Source organism: Rutilus rutilus (assembly GCF_951802725.1).
Source record: "Rutilus rutilus genome assembly, chromosome: 13".
Classification (NCBI taxonomy): domain Eukaryota; kingdom Metazoa; phylum Chordata; class Actinopteri; order Cypriniformes; family Leuciscidae; genus Rutilus; species Rutilus rutilus.
This window is the reverse complement of record NC_140218.1, coordinates 21,971,378-21,988,262: the sequence shown is the minus strand read 5'-3', so window position 1 is coordinate 21,988,262 and position 16,885 is coordinate 21,971,378. Positions and strand designations below refer to the sequence as shown.

At 38.0% G+C, this 16,885-nt stretch overlaps 1 protein-coding gene across 2 annotated transcripts; it reads right to left on the bottom strand.

The window, feature by feature from the left end:
• Positions 1-7,256: 7,256 nt before the first annotated feature.
• On the bottom strand, positions 7,257-15,523 carry lrrc38a (leucine rich repeat containing 38a). 2 transcript variants are annotated; one of them, XM_084427440.1, is made up of 3 exons: positions 15,352-15,523; positions 13,679-15,116; positions 7,257-8,353 (listed from the first exon to the last, which is right to left on the bottom strand). In XM_084427440.1, exons 2-3 carry the CDS (start codon positions 14,304-14,306, stop codon positions 8,109-8,111), a joined length of 873 nt encoding a protein of 290 aa, XP_084283566.1. In that variant the 5' UTR covers positions 14,307-15,116; positions 15,352-15,523; the 3' UTR covers positions 7,257-8,108. The 2 variants fall into 2 exon arrangements, with proteins under 2 accessions (XP_084283566.1, XP_084283567.1); XM_084427441.1 differs by lacking the exon at positions 15,352-15,523 and adding an exon at positions 15,211-15,320.
• Between the last annotated feature and the right edge of the window lie 1,362 nt (positions 15,524-16,885).

Here is a 16,885-nt window from a genome sequence, read left to right as displayed (position 1 = left end):
GACACTTCCGGTCATGTGCCAAAACAAAGCGATTTTTACGTCATTGAGAATAAATTACCGTCATGTGACATCTAGCGTTTGGAAGTCGAAATTATAATACATTATTACCGCTGGTCTATTTATCTGCAAAGGCACAAATATGGGCTCTTGAGAAATTGTATATAATAGTAAATCGCCAGGCGATATCAGATAACGTTATTCGAATCGAATATTATGTGTGTAGTAACATGAGTTTCTATCGGTGCAGTTCCTGTTTTCCACATCAGGCGGCAGAGTTGCACGTGAAGATGTTTTTTGCAGGACTATTCAACTTCAACGAATTTTACAATGTAGTACATTATTTGTATTTATACTTGTTTATTTTTAAAAGGTACCTTACATGGTTATTATATTTAATCAAGCATCATCATTTTATTGGCCCATTTTTTATTTAATTTTTTTTTTAATCTGCCTCATTTATCTCTGCTGATAAGCAGTGTGTTCATGCATCTCTAATTACTGAACTTCAGTACAGCTATCCCATGAATTCATTAGATCTGACAAAATGCACTAAGCGGTGTAATCCGTGCAGACCCTATATGCAGTGTAATCTCCGGCCGCACCAGGCCTTCCAGAGGTTGTAGTCCCACCTCCCCCCATACATTTCAGCGGCAAGTAGACATAAGGACTGTTTGCCATATATCTTGAGATGAAGATCATGAAATACACTATTCTTCTGCCGAGCACATAAAATAACAATAATCCCAGCACATGTGTAGCTCTGCATCCCCCTGGCTGGTCGTGTGCAACCACATAATCCCAGCCTGCCTACAATAGAATAGAGGGCCATCTGTTCAGCTCATAGCCCTTTAAAACTCCACATCTGGACAGTGGAGTGGGGGCAGTGCTCTCCCTCCTCCCCTTCCAAGGTATGTACACTTTAGGTACTAATATGTAGCCTACCTTAAGTACAAAAGGTACAAAAGTGTACCTTTTGAAATGGTACCGCCCATAAGTGACAGCTTTTGTACCTTTTTTTCTGAGTGTGTCTAAAATATAAATGTCTCTTTTGAAGGTAATGTTCTACAGAATAGACTGTATCTCCTAATCTGACTTTAACGTTTATCAAAATCTAAACCAGTTGTTCTGAATGGCTTTGTTTCAGAATCAAGATTTTGCATTTGACATCAAATCTTAGTTTATGCAAAACAAATATGGCACTTTTTTTATTTATCCAAAGTATATTTAAAAAAAAATATGCTAAATTATGTTGTAAACTGCATGGATTAAGGAATATGTTTGTTAGACTGAAAATATATTTTCTTTAAACTTTCAATTACTAAAAAACACAAAATGTTCATGAAGAGGCAAGAAAGTACATTTCTAATTTTATAATACATTTTGAGTAAATGCAAAATGTATTTTCCCCAAATACTAATATTTATGATGCAGAGAGATCCAGTCAGACGAAGAATTGAGGATGAAATTAATTTTTATTTTCAAAAATGAATAAATTATTTACAAATGAAGAGTGAATTGTTGTAGATGATAATAAAACTTTTAATAATTAAGTACAATGTTGAATGAAATAAATGAGAACTATTATTTTATCATTATCGTTATAGTTATCGTACTTGGTGTGAACAGGCCTTAAAGGAATAGTTCACTTCAAAATGAAAATTCTGTCATCATTTACTCACCCTCAAGTTGTTCCAAACCTGTATGAGTTTCTTTCTTCTGTTGAACACAAAGGAAGATATTTTGAAGAATGTTGTTAACCAGACAGTTGATGGACCCCATTTACTTCCATAGTAGGAAAAAATACTTGAGGATACTTGAAAAAAAGGATTTGAGTATGATCTGAGTATGATCATCTTTGCCAAAAAAGAGAGGAGAACAAGCTAAGTGAACAATAGGCCTACAAGAGAACTTACATCATCCTATACCTGTGTTTAAATCAGATAAGAAAAGGTCAAGTGGTCTATCCATTATGTCAGACGTTGGTGTAGCAGCTTGGTCGGTGTTGACCCGTTCAAATGTTACAGCTGCAAAAATAGACAAAATAGATATACCTGTTGTGGTTTTGACACCTTCAGAACAAGGACAGCAAAGCAAGCATTTTTCAAATACCATTCAAATACCAAATACCTGGAAAAGTACCTCTCGTACATTTAACTGTCAGTTCTAAGAAACATCATTCAGTCATTGGAATGCATCCAATATCTAACAGAAAGCATATAAGTAACAAAGATCTATTTCTTAAAGTATATAAACATGTGAGTATACGAATAACATAATATTAGAAATGCATGTGAATTAAAAGTGGATAAACTGGAATAGAATAAAATTTGCTATAGATTAACTAAATACTTGAATACATGCAGAATACATGAGTAACTGAATTCAAAGATAGAGTTAATACAGAGAAATTATAAATGAATAATATGGATAAGTATATATATATATATAGAGAGAGAGAGAGATAACATAAATGTATCAAAAATATATTATATTTATATAAAATCTATTTAGCAATTTTTGGGGAATATCTTAAAAATATATATCTAAAAATGTATCTACTTTATGAGATGCAAACATACTATCAACTGCATACCAGCTAACCAGCACAGGTTGCATCCCGAATCCCAACTGTTGCTGGTTAGCTGGTTAACTGGGCTATTGTGACAATATGTACCAAAATACATTCATTAGTCAGAGTGTCATACGTTGAACATTGGATTATGATAAAGATATGCAAAGAGTTTTCTCATTCCCTATGTAAATTAGTATATAAAATTATAAACTAAGTGCACAATTATATCATTAGTTGTATTTTACAATCTGCATTTTGCATTGTCTTTTTTTCATGATCAGAAAAGCTAGTTGAAAACCACTGCTCCAAACCATCATAATGTAGCAAATATATATTTTACACTTGGCAATGGATTTAGAAACCTCAAAAAATTAACAAGATGTATTTTCCCCCTTTTACCCAGTATTGACTGCTCTGCTGTAATCACACTCATCATTGTAAACTAACCAGCATCGGTGTCAGCAATAGTAAAGAGGCTCAGGATGCAAGGTCATGTTGCTCTTGTTTTCATGGATCTGTAAAGGATTTCGTTCTCAGGTCATAGTCCACCATTGGTTGAGTGGACAGTTGGAGGATCGGTTTCATTTGCCCTGAATGTAAAACAATCTTGGCCCCTGTTCAAGAAAACAGGCCTTGACACATACCTTCATACGTGGCACATGCCTTCATGTTTATTAGACATGCTGTTCTAACCTTTGATAGGAAATAATTTATGAGTTTTAGGCCTAGTTTCACAGACAGGCCTTAGATTAAGCCAGGGCTATAGTTAAATTAGGACATTTAAGTAGCTTTTATAAATGTGCCTAGGAAAAAAACATTACTGGTGTGCATCTTGAGACAAACTAATGGCACTGATATATTTTAAGATATATCAGTGCAAGTTGCATTCAGTTAAACAGCTCAAACATGCATTTTGGTATAGTCTTAAAGGGTTAACCCCTTAACTGTCACCGTCCCTCTAGCGGGACACTTGGCGCTTTTTTTTAAATCGCCTTTTTTCACATCACATATTTTAGTAGTCGTCATAAATTAGGTATCATTCAAAAGCTTACGAGCTCTACCCTGGTAATCCAGAGTTCTCGCGAGAGCACAAGTTGAATTTGCTCAGCGAGTTACTCTGGCGTTGAGTAATAATGCTCATTAAATATGCCCTTGTATCCGAGCTGCACCAATCACATCGGGTTATCTGATATAGGCGGGCTAGAGGCGAGCTAAACAGATGACGACAGCGCTGTGACGTCGAAGTCATTAGAAAAACATTGCAAGATGGCTAAGGATAAACACCAGTTGTTTGAAACGACTTTGGCCACTACAATGAACGAGTTAGACTTGGCTTTTTATCTAAAAGAGGAACAGAAGACGGCGCTCGAATCGTTCCTTTGCAAGAAGGACGTTTTTGCTGTTTTGCCGACCGGATACGGTAAGAGTCTTATCTACCAGTTAGCTCCGCTGGTAGCTAAGCGATAACTTGTTGTGATTGGTCGTAGTGTTATCCAATTGCGTGCAGTGAGATTTTCAAATGCATACTTGGTGCCGCCCCTCAAGCTGGCCGATTTTCATTAGTTGATGCCAGACCATTAATCTTTCAGATTTAGGTCTGGATTTCCAGGCTATACGAACTCAAAATTCATCTTGTGAAAATCGTTTTGAAATTGGACGTTGCGTTACCATGAAAATGGTACTCTAAATTATTTTAGTGGGCTCCTCCCCTGGTGGGCGGTGTCAGGTTTCATATTACAACATTTATTTACTTAACTACTTTACACTCACCTAAAGGATTATTAGGAACACCATACTAATACTGTGTTTGACCCCCTTTCGCCTTCAGAACTGCCTTAATTCTACGTGGCATTGATTCAACAAGGTGCTGAAAGCATTCTTTAGAAATGTTGGCCCATATTGATAGGATAGCATCTTGCAGTTGATGGAGATTTGTGGGATGCACATCCAGGGCACGAAGCTCCCGTTCCACCACATCCCAAAGATGCTCTATTGGGTTGAGATCTGGTGACTGTGGGGGCCATTTTAGTACAGTGAACTCATTGTCATGTTCAAGAAACCAATTTGAAATGATTCGAGCTTTGTGACATGGTGCATTATCCTGCTGGAAGTAGCCATCAGAGGATGGGTACATGGTGGTCATAAAGGGATGGACATGGTCAGAAACAATGCTCAGGTAGGCCGTGGCATTTAAACGATGCCCAACTGGCACTAAGGGGCCTAAAGTGTGCCAAGAAAACATCCCCCACACCATTACACCACCACCACCAGCCTGCACAGTGGTAACAAGGCATGATGGATCCATGTTCTCATTCTGTTTACGCCAAATTCTGACTCTACCATCTGAATGTCTCAACAGAAATCGAGACTCATCAGACCAGGCAACATTTTTCCAGTCTTCAACTGTCCAATTTTGGTGAGCTCGTGCAAATTGTAGCTTCTTTTTCCTATTTGTAGTGGAGATGAGTGGTACCCAGTGGGGTCTTCTGCTGTTGTAGCCCATCCGCCTCAAGGTTGTGCGTGTTGTGGCTTCACAAATGCTTTGCTGCATACCTCGGTTGTAACGAGTGGTTATTTCAGTCAAAGTTGCTCTTCTATCAGCTTGAATCAGTCGGCCCATTCTCCTCTGACCTCTAGCATCAACAAGGCATTTTCGCCCACAGGACTGCCGCATACTGGATGTTTTTCCCTTTTCACACCATTCTTTGTAAACCCTAGAAATGGTTGTGCGTGAAAATCCCAGTAACTGAGCAGATTGTGAAATACTCAGACCGGCCCGTCTGGCACCAACAACCATGCCACTCTCAAAATTGCTTAAATCACCTTTCTTTCCCATTCTGACATTCAGTTTGGAGTTCAGGAGATTGTCTTGACCAGGACCACACCCCTAAATGCATTGAAGCAACTGCCATGTGATTGGTTGATTAGATAATTGCATTAATGAGAAATTGAACAGGTGTTCCTAATAATCCTTTAGGTGAGTGTATAGTCAAAACCTTGACAAAACACATATCGTTGGAAAGGTCTGAGTCTCTAGGCTCCATATTTGGTGACTGTTTTGTGAAAGAAGTGAAATTTGGACAGAAACGGAATAATTTGTTACAGGAGAATGCATAAAAAAATCAATGGAATGTGGGTGACACCCGGTGGCTAAACAAAATATCATAGGAACTTAGATTTTTGTGATATCAACTTCCAATTTGGAACACAACTTGATTTTATAGTAATTTTATAGTAAAAATTATTTTGTATTTTGTGCAAGTCAATGGGTGCCGTCACCTGTCTGGTTACAGACATTCTTCAAAATATCTTCTTTTGTGTTCAACCGAAGAAAGAAATTCATATAGGTTTGGAACAAATTGATTGATTTTTGGTTGAACTATAATGTTATTTTTGTTATTTCTCTTCTAAAGAATGGCCATCCAAATCATACTAAGGAAAGGAGTAAACAGTAGGGATTAACACAGGAATGTTATTTCATAACGTTAGTACAACCACGGAAGATGGACATGCTATAAATCAAGGCAATTTTGAGGAAAGGAACTGAGAAATGGCAAGGGACAGGAGGAGACATGATTAGTCAAATATTCAAAACCCATCCTCAGTAGCGGTGTCTGAATTCAACTCAACTGGCCCACAGACACGTAACCATAGCAACAAGAAGATCTGGATGTTGGAGAATCGTAGCCTCATTTTGACAAATTCTTCCCTCTGTCTCATTCAACTTTTCGCCTAGAAAATGAGTTGGGAGAAATGAGCACAAATAAGCATAGTATGTTTTCCATCCTCTCTCATCTCCATCTCGAGGGGTGACCGTGGAGTCTATAGTGCTCTGTCGTCGGTTTCATTTATGACGCTGCAGTAAAACTCAAACGTCACTGTTGCTCAGTCATGGATAGCTGACATCAACAGCAAATATATTAAGCTTGATTTTAGAAGCTTTCATCAAGAGAAAAAAAGCATCCCCCAGCAACCTAAAAAACGAAATTCTATGTGCAGTAGAAGCCAAATGAGATTACATAAAGGAACTGCATTTGCTCCATTGTTTGCTTTGCACTTTGAAAGCTTCCAGGGCTTTCTGGGTCAAAGGAAAAGGAGGAATGATATATCATGTCATTGGTTGCACCTGCAGGAACTTGCTGTTATTTTGGTGGCAGAAAGCAGGACTGCTTCGGCTTAAGACAATATGAAGAGGAGATTTTATAGAAAATAATTATTTGAGCTCTAAAAAAAAAAAAAGTGTATAATGAAATGTAATATTGTAGTCTCTGTTTTGGTCTGTGTGTTGGGACTCTTAGTTTGAAGTTCTTTCTGTTCTGTTTTGCCTAGTTTCCCTTTTCCTGTTTAGTTTGTTTGCTTGGTTGTCATAGTGATTCATTGTTTCATTGATTCGTCTCTCACCTGTTCCTCATCATCTGTGCATTTAAACCCTAGTTATCTTCTGTTCATGGTCTTGTGTTGAAGTTTTGTGCTGGTGCGTATCTCTGTATGGTTCCTGGTGTTTATTAAATGTAAGTTAATCGTCCTACTGTGTCAAGCCAGCGTGTGACTATATATGAAGATAATTTACCTCAAGATTTACTCACCAGATACATAATTTCTTCATACCATTACAATTAAGTTATCAGAATTGGGGTCAGGTATATATGCAAAAAGAAAAAAAGAAAGATTAAGACATGATATTAATCATTTCAAACACTTTGGCGTCAATGTTTATTTAGTCATAACAGAGAGTAAAAAAGGAAAGAATTGACTAGACAGAATTGACATAAAATGAAAGACAAAAAGTTCCCTTTTAATTTAGCCTTTAAAATACCTTGATTACTTGATATATAATTTTGACCCATCTGTAACTACTATATTAAGAGTATGCATGACATTTATGAAGTTGTTGTAGGTTACAGACAACAGCCAAACATGTCTTACAATATTTATAATGGTGTTTTGAACCCTTCTCTTGAAAAACATTTACATTACAATGTATGCTCATTTTATGTTAATTCTTTGGTGATAAGTGCCATTATGGTTTATGAAAAAGGGCTTACAGTATGGCTCACTGGGATTGTGTGCAATGCCTTCTGTACTTTAAAGTGCAAGTAGCTAAACCTTACTACAACAGAGCAAGATACATGTACATAATACCAAAAATAACTCATGTAGAAAATACTAACTCGCACATCTCATAAAAAGACCATTGTTGCTGTCTAATGTCAAAATATAATGCTGATTACTTTTGAATACAGGGGCATGAGACAGTGGTTTTCATAAACTGCATGTTCAGGAACAGTTTTAGTCTTAAGGCTCAATTCAATCATTGGTGTTCAAGTATAAAAATATGATGCTTCTTGCAAGCAACATGGATGAAGGTTGTGAATCACGAGATGCGAGACAGCAGCCTCACCTTAGTTGCACAGGGCCTAATTCAGGGTTCTTTTGTCATGGAAATAAGGTGAGTCACCCCTTTATCCAATCCCTTGGCTTCCCCTGTGTTGAATTATGGGCAATTTGTAACTTCCATTCTGTCCAGTGAGTCCCCTCATTCCTCTGTCTCCTCTTCATCTGTCCTTTTGGATTTGAGTCGCTGGAAACAGTGGATAGTGGAAGCCAAAAAGAAACTGGCAATAATGGCTACCACTGAAATACAAATTCCAGAAAAAATCACTATAAGATAATCAGTGAGAGTCAGCAATCCCCGACACTCTCGGAAACTGTCCTCAGAAAGCTCAGTGAGTGACACCTGCCGCCCGTCCACTGGAAGAGAGCACTCCATACCCTCTAACCCTGTAAAAGAGACAGACGGAGAGGGGAAAAAATACATTTTTGATATTTTTATTCCACTAAAAAAAAAGCACACTCCAGATAAATTTTTTTTTTTTTTTTTTTTTATGTTATGGCCACATTGTAGCTTTAAAAGTTTGTGTAATAAATTCTACGTTGAATAAAAATACTTATTTCTAAAGTTACTTTTTGTAATGTCTTTCAATGCTTTTCTCATCTAACATGAATGACTTAAAGGGGTGGTTGATTATGATTTCACTTTTCTAACTTTAGTTAGTGTGTAACGTTGCTGTTTGAGCATAAACAACATCTGCAAAGTTACAACGCTCAAAGTTCAAAGAAAAGGGAGATATTTTCTTTTAAAGAAATTGCTTTTGAAGGACTACAACAAATGGCTGGTAGGGACTACAGGACATTCCTCCTGGGTTAGTGACATCACTAACCCTAAAATTTACATAAACCCCGCCCCCGGGAACACGATTTATAGATTATCATGACAGAATATTCTAATCAATGACTAAAAGATAACTACACATAAGCTACATAAATTCATCAATTAACCATTCAGAAATCTCCTGTTGCATTCTACATTCTACATTTTCAGTGCATGTCTGTGTGAGGTAAAAGAACACAAGCAGTTGAAGCTCCACCCTCTGTGCCGGGAGCAGCAGCTCATTTGCATATAAAGGGACGACACAAAAACAGTGCGTTTTTGCTCACCCTCAAAAAGTGACAATTTTAACATGCTATATAAAAATATCTGTGGGGTATTTTGAGCTAAAACTTAATATACACACTCTGGGGACATCAGAGACTTATTTTACATCTTGTGAAAAGGGCATTATACCACCCCTTTAATTTCACAGCCAAAATTGATGTGCGATTAATTAGATTTCAATTTTTAATTGCTTGACAGCCCTAATACATGCACACGCGCGCATGTCTTTCCGTAGACGTAATGATTTTAAACTGTACAAACTGTAAATTATATCCCCTTACACTAACCCTACCCATCACACACAACTTTCTGCATTTTTACATTTTCAAAAAACATCACTCTGTATGATTTATAAGCTGTTTTCCTCATGGGGACAAAAAAGAAATGTCCAAGGATTATGGATATTGCCATGTTTGTGGGGACATTTTGTCCCCATAATGTAGGGTTTACCAGGCCTCCCACAAACGTAAGCTTAGTTTTTTTGTTATTGTGTTATTTTTGTGTTATTGGACTAGGGAGGAAGTTTAGAATTATATACAGTATATTTTCATAGTACACATTACTTAAAATGAATGTCATTTCTCATTATATGACAGCTTCAAAAGAAATGCCTTGGAAAAAAAAGGTACATTGAATCTTTAGGTGAAGAGTCCATGATGGAACATCTAGTTTGGTCTCACATGACGAGTGTTCAGTTTCCGGACTTGTGTGAGTTTCCGAACCAGCTCACATGTCAGGTCACGAATGTCACAAGCATCCTCAGCTGCACAATATCATGCACAAACATTATGGAAGTTTGAACAAAGCACCATGTTTTGTAATTTTTAAAAATCTCAACCATCCATTACATCATATTATGATCGAATGAAATCCAATTTGCACGAAAATGTACAAACATTTCAGGTACACTGTGAAAATTCAGCTTTGCATCACAGGAATAAATTATAGTTAAAAATATATTACATTGAGATTTTAATATTAAATATTATTATATATATTATAAAATATTAATATAACATTTTAATATTTCAAAATATTACTTTTTACAGAATTTTGATCAAATAAATGCAGTCTTAGTGAGAATATATTCTTTAAAAAATATTTAATGAACTTTTGAATGTTGTGTATCGATAATTAAAAGAAAGTTCAGCTGTTTTTAAACTTATTCTTTCATTTTACTGCCCATTTCAGTTTATATTTCCCATTTAAAACCCCATTTCATTTCTCTTTGTTCAGCTCTTTAGTGCCATTTGATGGTCACATATTCAGACAGTGTATCGCTTCAAAGGATAATAAATGAGTAAGTGGACTTCATTAACACGCACACGCACACAAACTCAAGGCTATATATCCAGCTGAACATGTAATAACACATAACAGTATTTCATTTAAGTGCTTTTATGATGGGTAAGCTACACCTAGAACACAAAGTGCTCATATCTGTTTGAGATCAAGTAAAAAACAAACATCTTTATTGAAAACCTAGCCACAACAGAAACTCAAAGGCCTGTGCAAATGATCTAAATAAAAATATCAAAATCTTAATATCATTACTAATGCCACATCTTTGTTCCCACTCAAAAATAGTATACACATGATCTATAGGAAATAAGACTACATAAATATAATGTTACAGAAATAAACATATTATGATATAATCAGTATAAAGAAATATTCCCTACAGTATAGCATGGTGGTATTATTATTTGGAAATGTTTGTATCTAGCAAAAACACGGTTGCAAATATGACTCAGAAAACTCCCATTACATAACGGCATGATAAGAAGTGAGATGGGATGCTTTCCAATCCCCCCCTCCCCCCCTCCCCTCTCTTTATGGGAAACATTTGTGAAATTTTCCTTGTTGGTTTGTATTTGTATTTTCACAGAGGGAGTTTTAATCTCCTTTCAGCCGTGTGATCAGCGGACACCAGATGACAGATTTAAAGCGGAACATCGCCTACGTAATACAGCCACGCTGACAGACAGACACAACAGAGCGGCAGAGCTCCACAGCTCCATCTCTCCTTTAATTGCGTTCGTGCTCAAAGCCCCTTGTGATTCTGTGTAGCTCTTTAGGAGCATATTATTCTTTAGGAGAGAGAGAGAGAGAGAGAAAAAAAATGATTTTTTTAATTAAAAGAAACGCCATTCTCAGTAATATATAACCGTCCATGTCATAATACAATGCCACCGTGTTTGTGCATGTCATTGGCCAAAGTCAGTTGACATCATCATCAAACGTGTGAGGCTGTAAGTGTGGATGAGTCACTCCATCCAGAAGGGGTTTTCCACATGCAGAGGATTCAGTGACCTCAGCCTCCTTTGTTGAGTCTGTCACGTGGCTGTTTGCCCATCTCTAAGAGCTCATCTGACGTTTCATCATGCTAGAGCTTCAGTGTTTTACACTGGAGATCCCCAAAGCGAAAATCACAAATGACTAACACGCACATGCTTTTATCCATTTAGAAAATCCTCACATCGGCCACAAACGCAGTCAGCCGACTAGTGTCGTATTGCCTGCTGTCACCACATATGTGTAAGGCGAGCCATGTTCTTGTGTTCGCAACAATGAACTGAATCAAAGCTTCACCTCTGGTGTGTAATAAAGCTGAATATATGAATCTCATTATCATTAGGTCTCTCCGTTCAGATTACACTGAATTCATTCAATACATTTGATTAGTGTGCTCAAAATCCTAGGCTACATGAGCCTGACAAATTCCATCCTTTTTTGCTATAACTGTGCATGTGTTATCTTGTGGTAAATGCATAACTTGTTCACTTCATTGTGATATTATATTATGTGGTAACCTCTCAGGCTCTGTCTGTTGACCTTTGAGGGTTGTTTAAAGAGTTGTGTGCGCCTGTCACATATGTGGATGTCACTACACACGCTTTGCTTACATTTTGGTGGAAATCTTAGTTCTTGCTCTTGATTATCCACCTGAATATCAAATTACCAGGCAACTGAAAGTGTGCCAGAGGTGTGCTATCATCAGTATCAGATTCAATGTTGGGTTGAATAATGGATGTGACGTGTTCATCCATACCCAAGTGCAAGAATTACAACACTGTAAGGGAGTTTAAACTAGACTATCTAAATTAAAGACTACATTATGGTGGATTCTGATATATTTAATTTTTTTTTCGAATTACAATAAAAAAACGATAGTATTTTTTCCTGCAGTCGAACCCCCCAGCATTTATAGCATTATGTAGATACATAACACCACGGTTATGGGTTTAATTGTCAAGAAATGCATGAACTGATAAAATGTATACTTTGAATGCAATGTCAATTTCAGTAAAAGTGTCTACCAAATGTATGCATATAAATATATAATATCTGGACTGTTTAAAACAACTGGGCACATTTTAATCAATATAGACTTATGTATTCTTGGTTCTTCTCTGCACTTGCTCATCAATACAAAATGTAATTACACAATTTAAATGAACATAAATGGTAAGACAAGATTACTTAAGGATATTGTGTAGACTGTACATTCTTTGAAGAAAAGAACCCTCAAGAAATATTCATTAAATATTTTGTTTGTTTTTAAAGTAATAGTAAACTCAAAGTTAATACCCAAGTCAGTTAACATTGTTAATGACTTGTTAAGAATCTGCAAATGTGTCGTTCATAAAAGATCGTCAATAGACTGCAAACATTTGTGAATGGGTGAAAGGTTATTGTTTACAAATAGAACTGAGTTAATATCATTACTTTGAAAATGAACTGCTTTATTAGTTACAACCATAAAAATGTAAAAACAATATAGTCATATATGATCTAAGACTCTTCAAATCATAAGCTACAGAATTATTCAAATAAATAGTCTGAATATCAAGCAAATCTTTCCCTAAATACGGAGTTTAATCCTATCAGGAAGATTCACATCTATGAGGATAACTATGATTTAAGAAAGTAACATTTCTCAAATGTTTATAATATTTGGTTAAGTTTCCAACAGTATACATTATATAATGTATGTGTGACCAAAACCCAAACAATTTTTTTTTATATTGACATGTTTGTAACATGCAACTTAATGTTACATTAGTCTCTTAAACAGACACAGGGGGAGAAAAGTGACCTGTGCTTCTAAGGGACAGTGAGGACCATGCATTCATATTTGATGTAGCTGTCTTGACCTTAAACTTAGACTAGTGGTAAGTGACCTAATGACCAACGGATAGTGTATACAAGAGGGTACAGTTCCCTCAATTTTTTCCTTTAGTTACCACTCAAATTAACGTCAGCCAAGAGAACAAGACATGAGATCAAAATTAGGGAACATGTTGTGTGGCATATGTTTCATTAATTATGCACAAGAATATTTTGCATATTCTAGTGATCACCTAAAGTGTGTCTCTATCCCAAACAAAATCAGTTCATCCACATGTATGACCTAGTCAGAAAATAGATATTCTCACTTCTCACCCTAAGTGTTATTGACCATTTGAATCTTCCACAGGTGAACCACCACACACTGTGAAGGGTTCAAGTGATTGAAAAGGTTTCTAGTGTTTATTAGAAAAAAAATAATATGACATTATTTCATGCAGATGGATGCAGATCACGAAAGCAAGATTTAAGAAGCTTACCAGTTGGAAGCTTGTGACGATTTTCTAACAGCCACAGGAAGAGTTTGGCAAAGTTGCAATTGCATACCCAGGGGTTCCCTTCCAGGCGTATCATCCGCAAGGAAGGCAACTGGCTCAACACCCCGACGTCCAGGCCAGAGAGGGCATTCCTCTCCAGCTCGAGCTCTCGTAAGGAGGTGAGGCCGAAGAAGGCGTCCTTGCTGATCATATTCAAATACGGATTGTTCCCCAGCCGTAGCTTGATCAGACTACGGGACTCCCCAAAAGTTCCAGAGGGTATCTCAGTCAAGTTGTTGCTCCCCAGGTCTAGATAGACCAGTCTGGAGGATGTACTCAGAGTCCCAGGCTCCAGGCTCGTTAGGGAGTTATTTCTCAGATCCAGGTAGACCAAATCACTGTAGAGAACCAGGAAATCAGAAGGGATCCAGGAAATCCAGTTGTCAGACAGAAGGAGTCTCCGTATGTCCAAAGGGATAGAGTCTGGAAGACGGGTGAGTCCTTGACCTGTGCAGTCCACGGTGTGATGGTCCGGACACAAGCAGCTAGATGGGCAGTTATACCCCCAAGTTAACAAGGTAGAGGATAGCAAGGCAAGGAAAGGCTGAAGCCAATGAACACATGAGAACATTGTCAAGAGGGTGCGAGGTGAGGGGGAGATCGGGGGGGATTAAGTGAGGGAGGTCTGGAGAGGGGTAGAGGAGAGGGGATGGGGTAAAGGGTCAGGGGGCAAGATACTAGGAAAGGGGACAGGGGCGCATCTGAAGATGACAGGAGTCAGGGTTGTCGCGAAGGCATCTTTCCTTGTCTCCTAGATTGCAATCTACCAAGGCTTGAGCAGCAGCAAGTGGCTACAAAGACACGGAGCTCTGTTTTCCAGGAGATCATGTAGCAGGCAGTGTGGGTCGTGTGGCAGCCCGCTGGCTCTGAGCTTGAAAGGGGAGGAGAGACAGCGATCGAGAGAATGTGTGGAAGAGAGAGAGAGAGAGCGATGTGAGGGATTAGCAAAGAGGTAAATAGAGACGAGTGAACTAGAGACTGCGAAGCGCTGGGGGCATGGAGAGGGGAGGGGAATGTGACGACGGAAGGGGAGGTGTAGACCACTCGGTTTACCCACAGTCAGAAGGGAATTCTGGTTCTTTAATTTAAATGTACACTATGTGCTGATCTGTATCTTGGTCCATTCGCTTCTGCTCTTGATTGAGAGACATTTGAACTGTGGTGCCCATAACACATTTGACCCAAAGCTGTGGTTGCAAGTCTTCTTCCATCCTGGATAAACAGCTAATGACTTGTTGGCAACAGTTTAATCACGTTCGGTTTCTTTTTGTTATTGTCCTTTGATTCAGTCTGCGTAGTGTCTTATTTCATATTCTGTCTCCATTGCCATGGTGATGCATGTGACGATTAACATGGGGCTGTGCGCATACAGATTACTGCCCTGAAAGTGAGAGATGGTGTGAATAACTGTGAACCTCAATGGAGAACATCATTGCCTTCTATTGCATGCTACAAATCAGAAATTGCATGCAAACCTTCTGACTTCGTCACAGCTGCAGACTTCAATCACATTTGTTTATATCCGTAATGTAATGGCTGTCCTGAAAATCTCAAAGCTTTCAAAACATCCACATTTTACATGAATCAAGGTGAATACAAAAAGATTTGGACAGTACCTCTTCTCCAGTGCGTTCATGAAAGCGGACATTACTCATCGCTTTTCCAGCTGCTGTTGTTTATTTTTGTCGCTCAGTGTTCTTAATTCATGTTTACTCCTGTGCTGCTGTAAATCTCCAGGCAAACAGAACACATGCTGTGACCACAGACAGCTTTCCTCTTACATCACATGCACTGGAGAATGGCATGGCACAGCCCAATGGAATTACACAATACTCCCATAGGTCATATTGTAACCTTAACCTTTCTGGCAGGCATCAACGGAAAAAAAAAGGACTTGCCTTTGACCTTTTTTATGTGGCACATCTTTGAAAAATATCAACTAGTCTGAAATGTTACTTCCTCCGGTGTCCCTGTAAAAGAAACAAATGTCAGGTTCATTAGTGAAAAGGAAGGTACAGTAGGTTCAGGATATCTTCTCAGTAGGGCATTTGGAAGTGTCAGAAAAGCCGTGCAGATATTCCTTTCACAATTAACGTCTAGCATATGAATAAATTATAAATATCATGAGCAACATACTGTGTGACACAGTTGGCTTTTGGATGGGACACAACAGGAAAGGACATCATGCTACTGTGATCAAAAAAATGTACTCGCATGCAAGACAATAAAATGACGATAAATCTGTGTGCCTTGCTTTGGCAGAGCTGATTCAATCTCATTTTACAGAACCAAACTATCAATCGTCAAGGAGGGTGCATGACCGGGCTTAGTGGAGAAGATCACCCGGCTTGGATTCTCTCACCAGGGTCTTTAAAGAGAAAGATGAGATAATCCAATATACACATTCACACACGCAAAGAAGACTGCATGCCAGCGGCCCCAAAAAGAGCACCTGTCAGCCTCGGCTGAGGACATGGCGACACACTTTTCTTCCAGGTGCATTCTGGGCTCTCACTCCACATGATCCTTACCAACATGCCCAAGAGCAAGATACTATCACCCCCGCTGAACCTTGCAATGTTGAGACAACTGGCCACAAAATAAATAATAGTCTGAGTCAGAAAAAAGCACCAATAGTCACAAAATATGAATGTCTCGGAAAATAGGACACCCACTTGAATGCACATCATTGACGTCCTAACTACAAGGGATCAACGAATCTGGGCCATATCATTAAAGCACTTTCAATCACAACAGCACTGACCAATTCAATTTATGTTGATATAAGTGCACCGTGGTTTATGTAAAATAACATGACCACGTATTTAGTACAGATTACAGGATTACTGGTTTAATATTTTATTGTACTTTTGGTGTGATTTGTTGTGGTGGCTAATTCCATGGGATTAAATAAACACTGTTTTCACTGCAGCCAACAAGGTGATACTACACTTATCAGATGGGCCTGGCACAGTTTGATCATGTTTCAAAGATTGGCCATTGATGCGTCTTTACTTGACCCCTATTTGTCATGACTGCGAGTGCAAGTGTCCGGCCACTTAAAACATTTAGCATCACTAGCATCGCCAAATGGAGTTGAAAAATAAAGATTTCCAGAACACTCCCAATGTCTACCATCGGTTGGATACT

What these genes read in the sequence shown, in the direction of transcription:
- lrrc38a (XM_084427440.1), bottom strand. Translation starts at nt 14,306, where the DNA reads ATGTTCTCATGTGTTCATTGGCTTCAGCCTTTCCTTGCCTTGCTATCC. An exon ending in TCGTCACAAGCTTCCAACTG is followed by an intron (nt 8,354 to 13,678) that starts GTAAGCTTCTTA and finishes TCTCTTTTACAG; the next exon opens with GGTTAGAGGGTATGGAGTGC.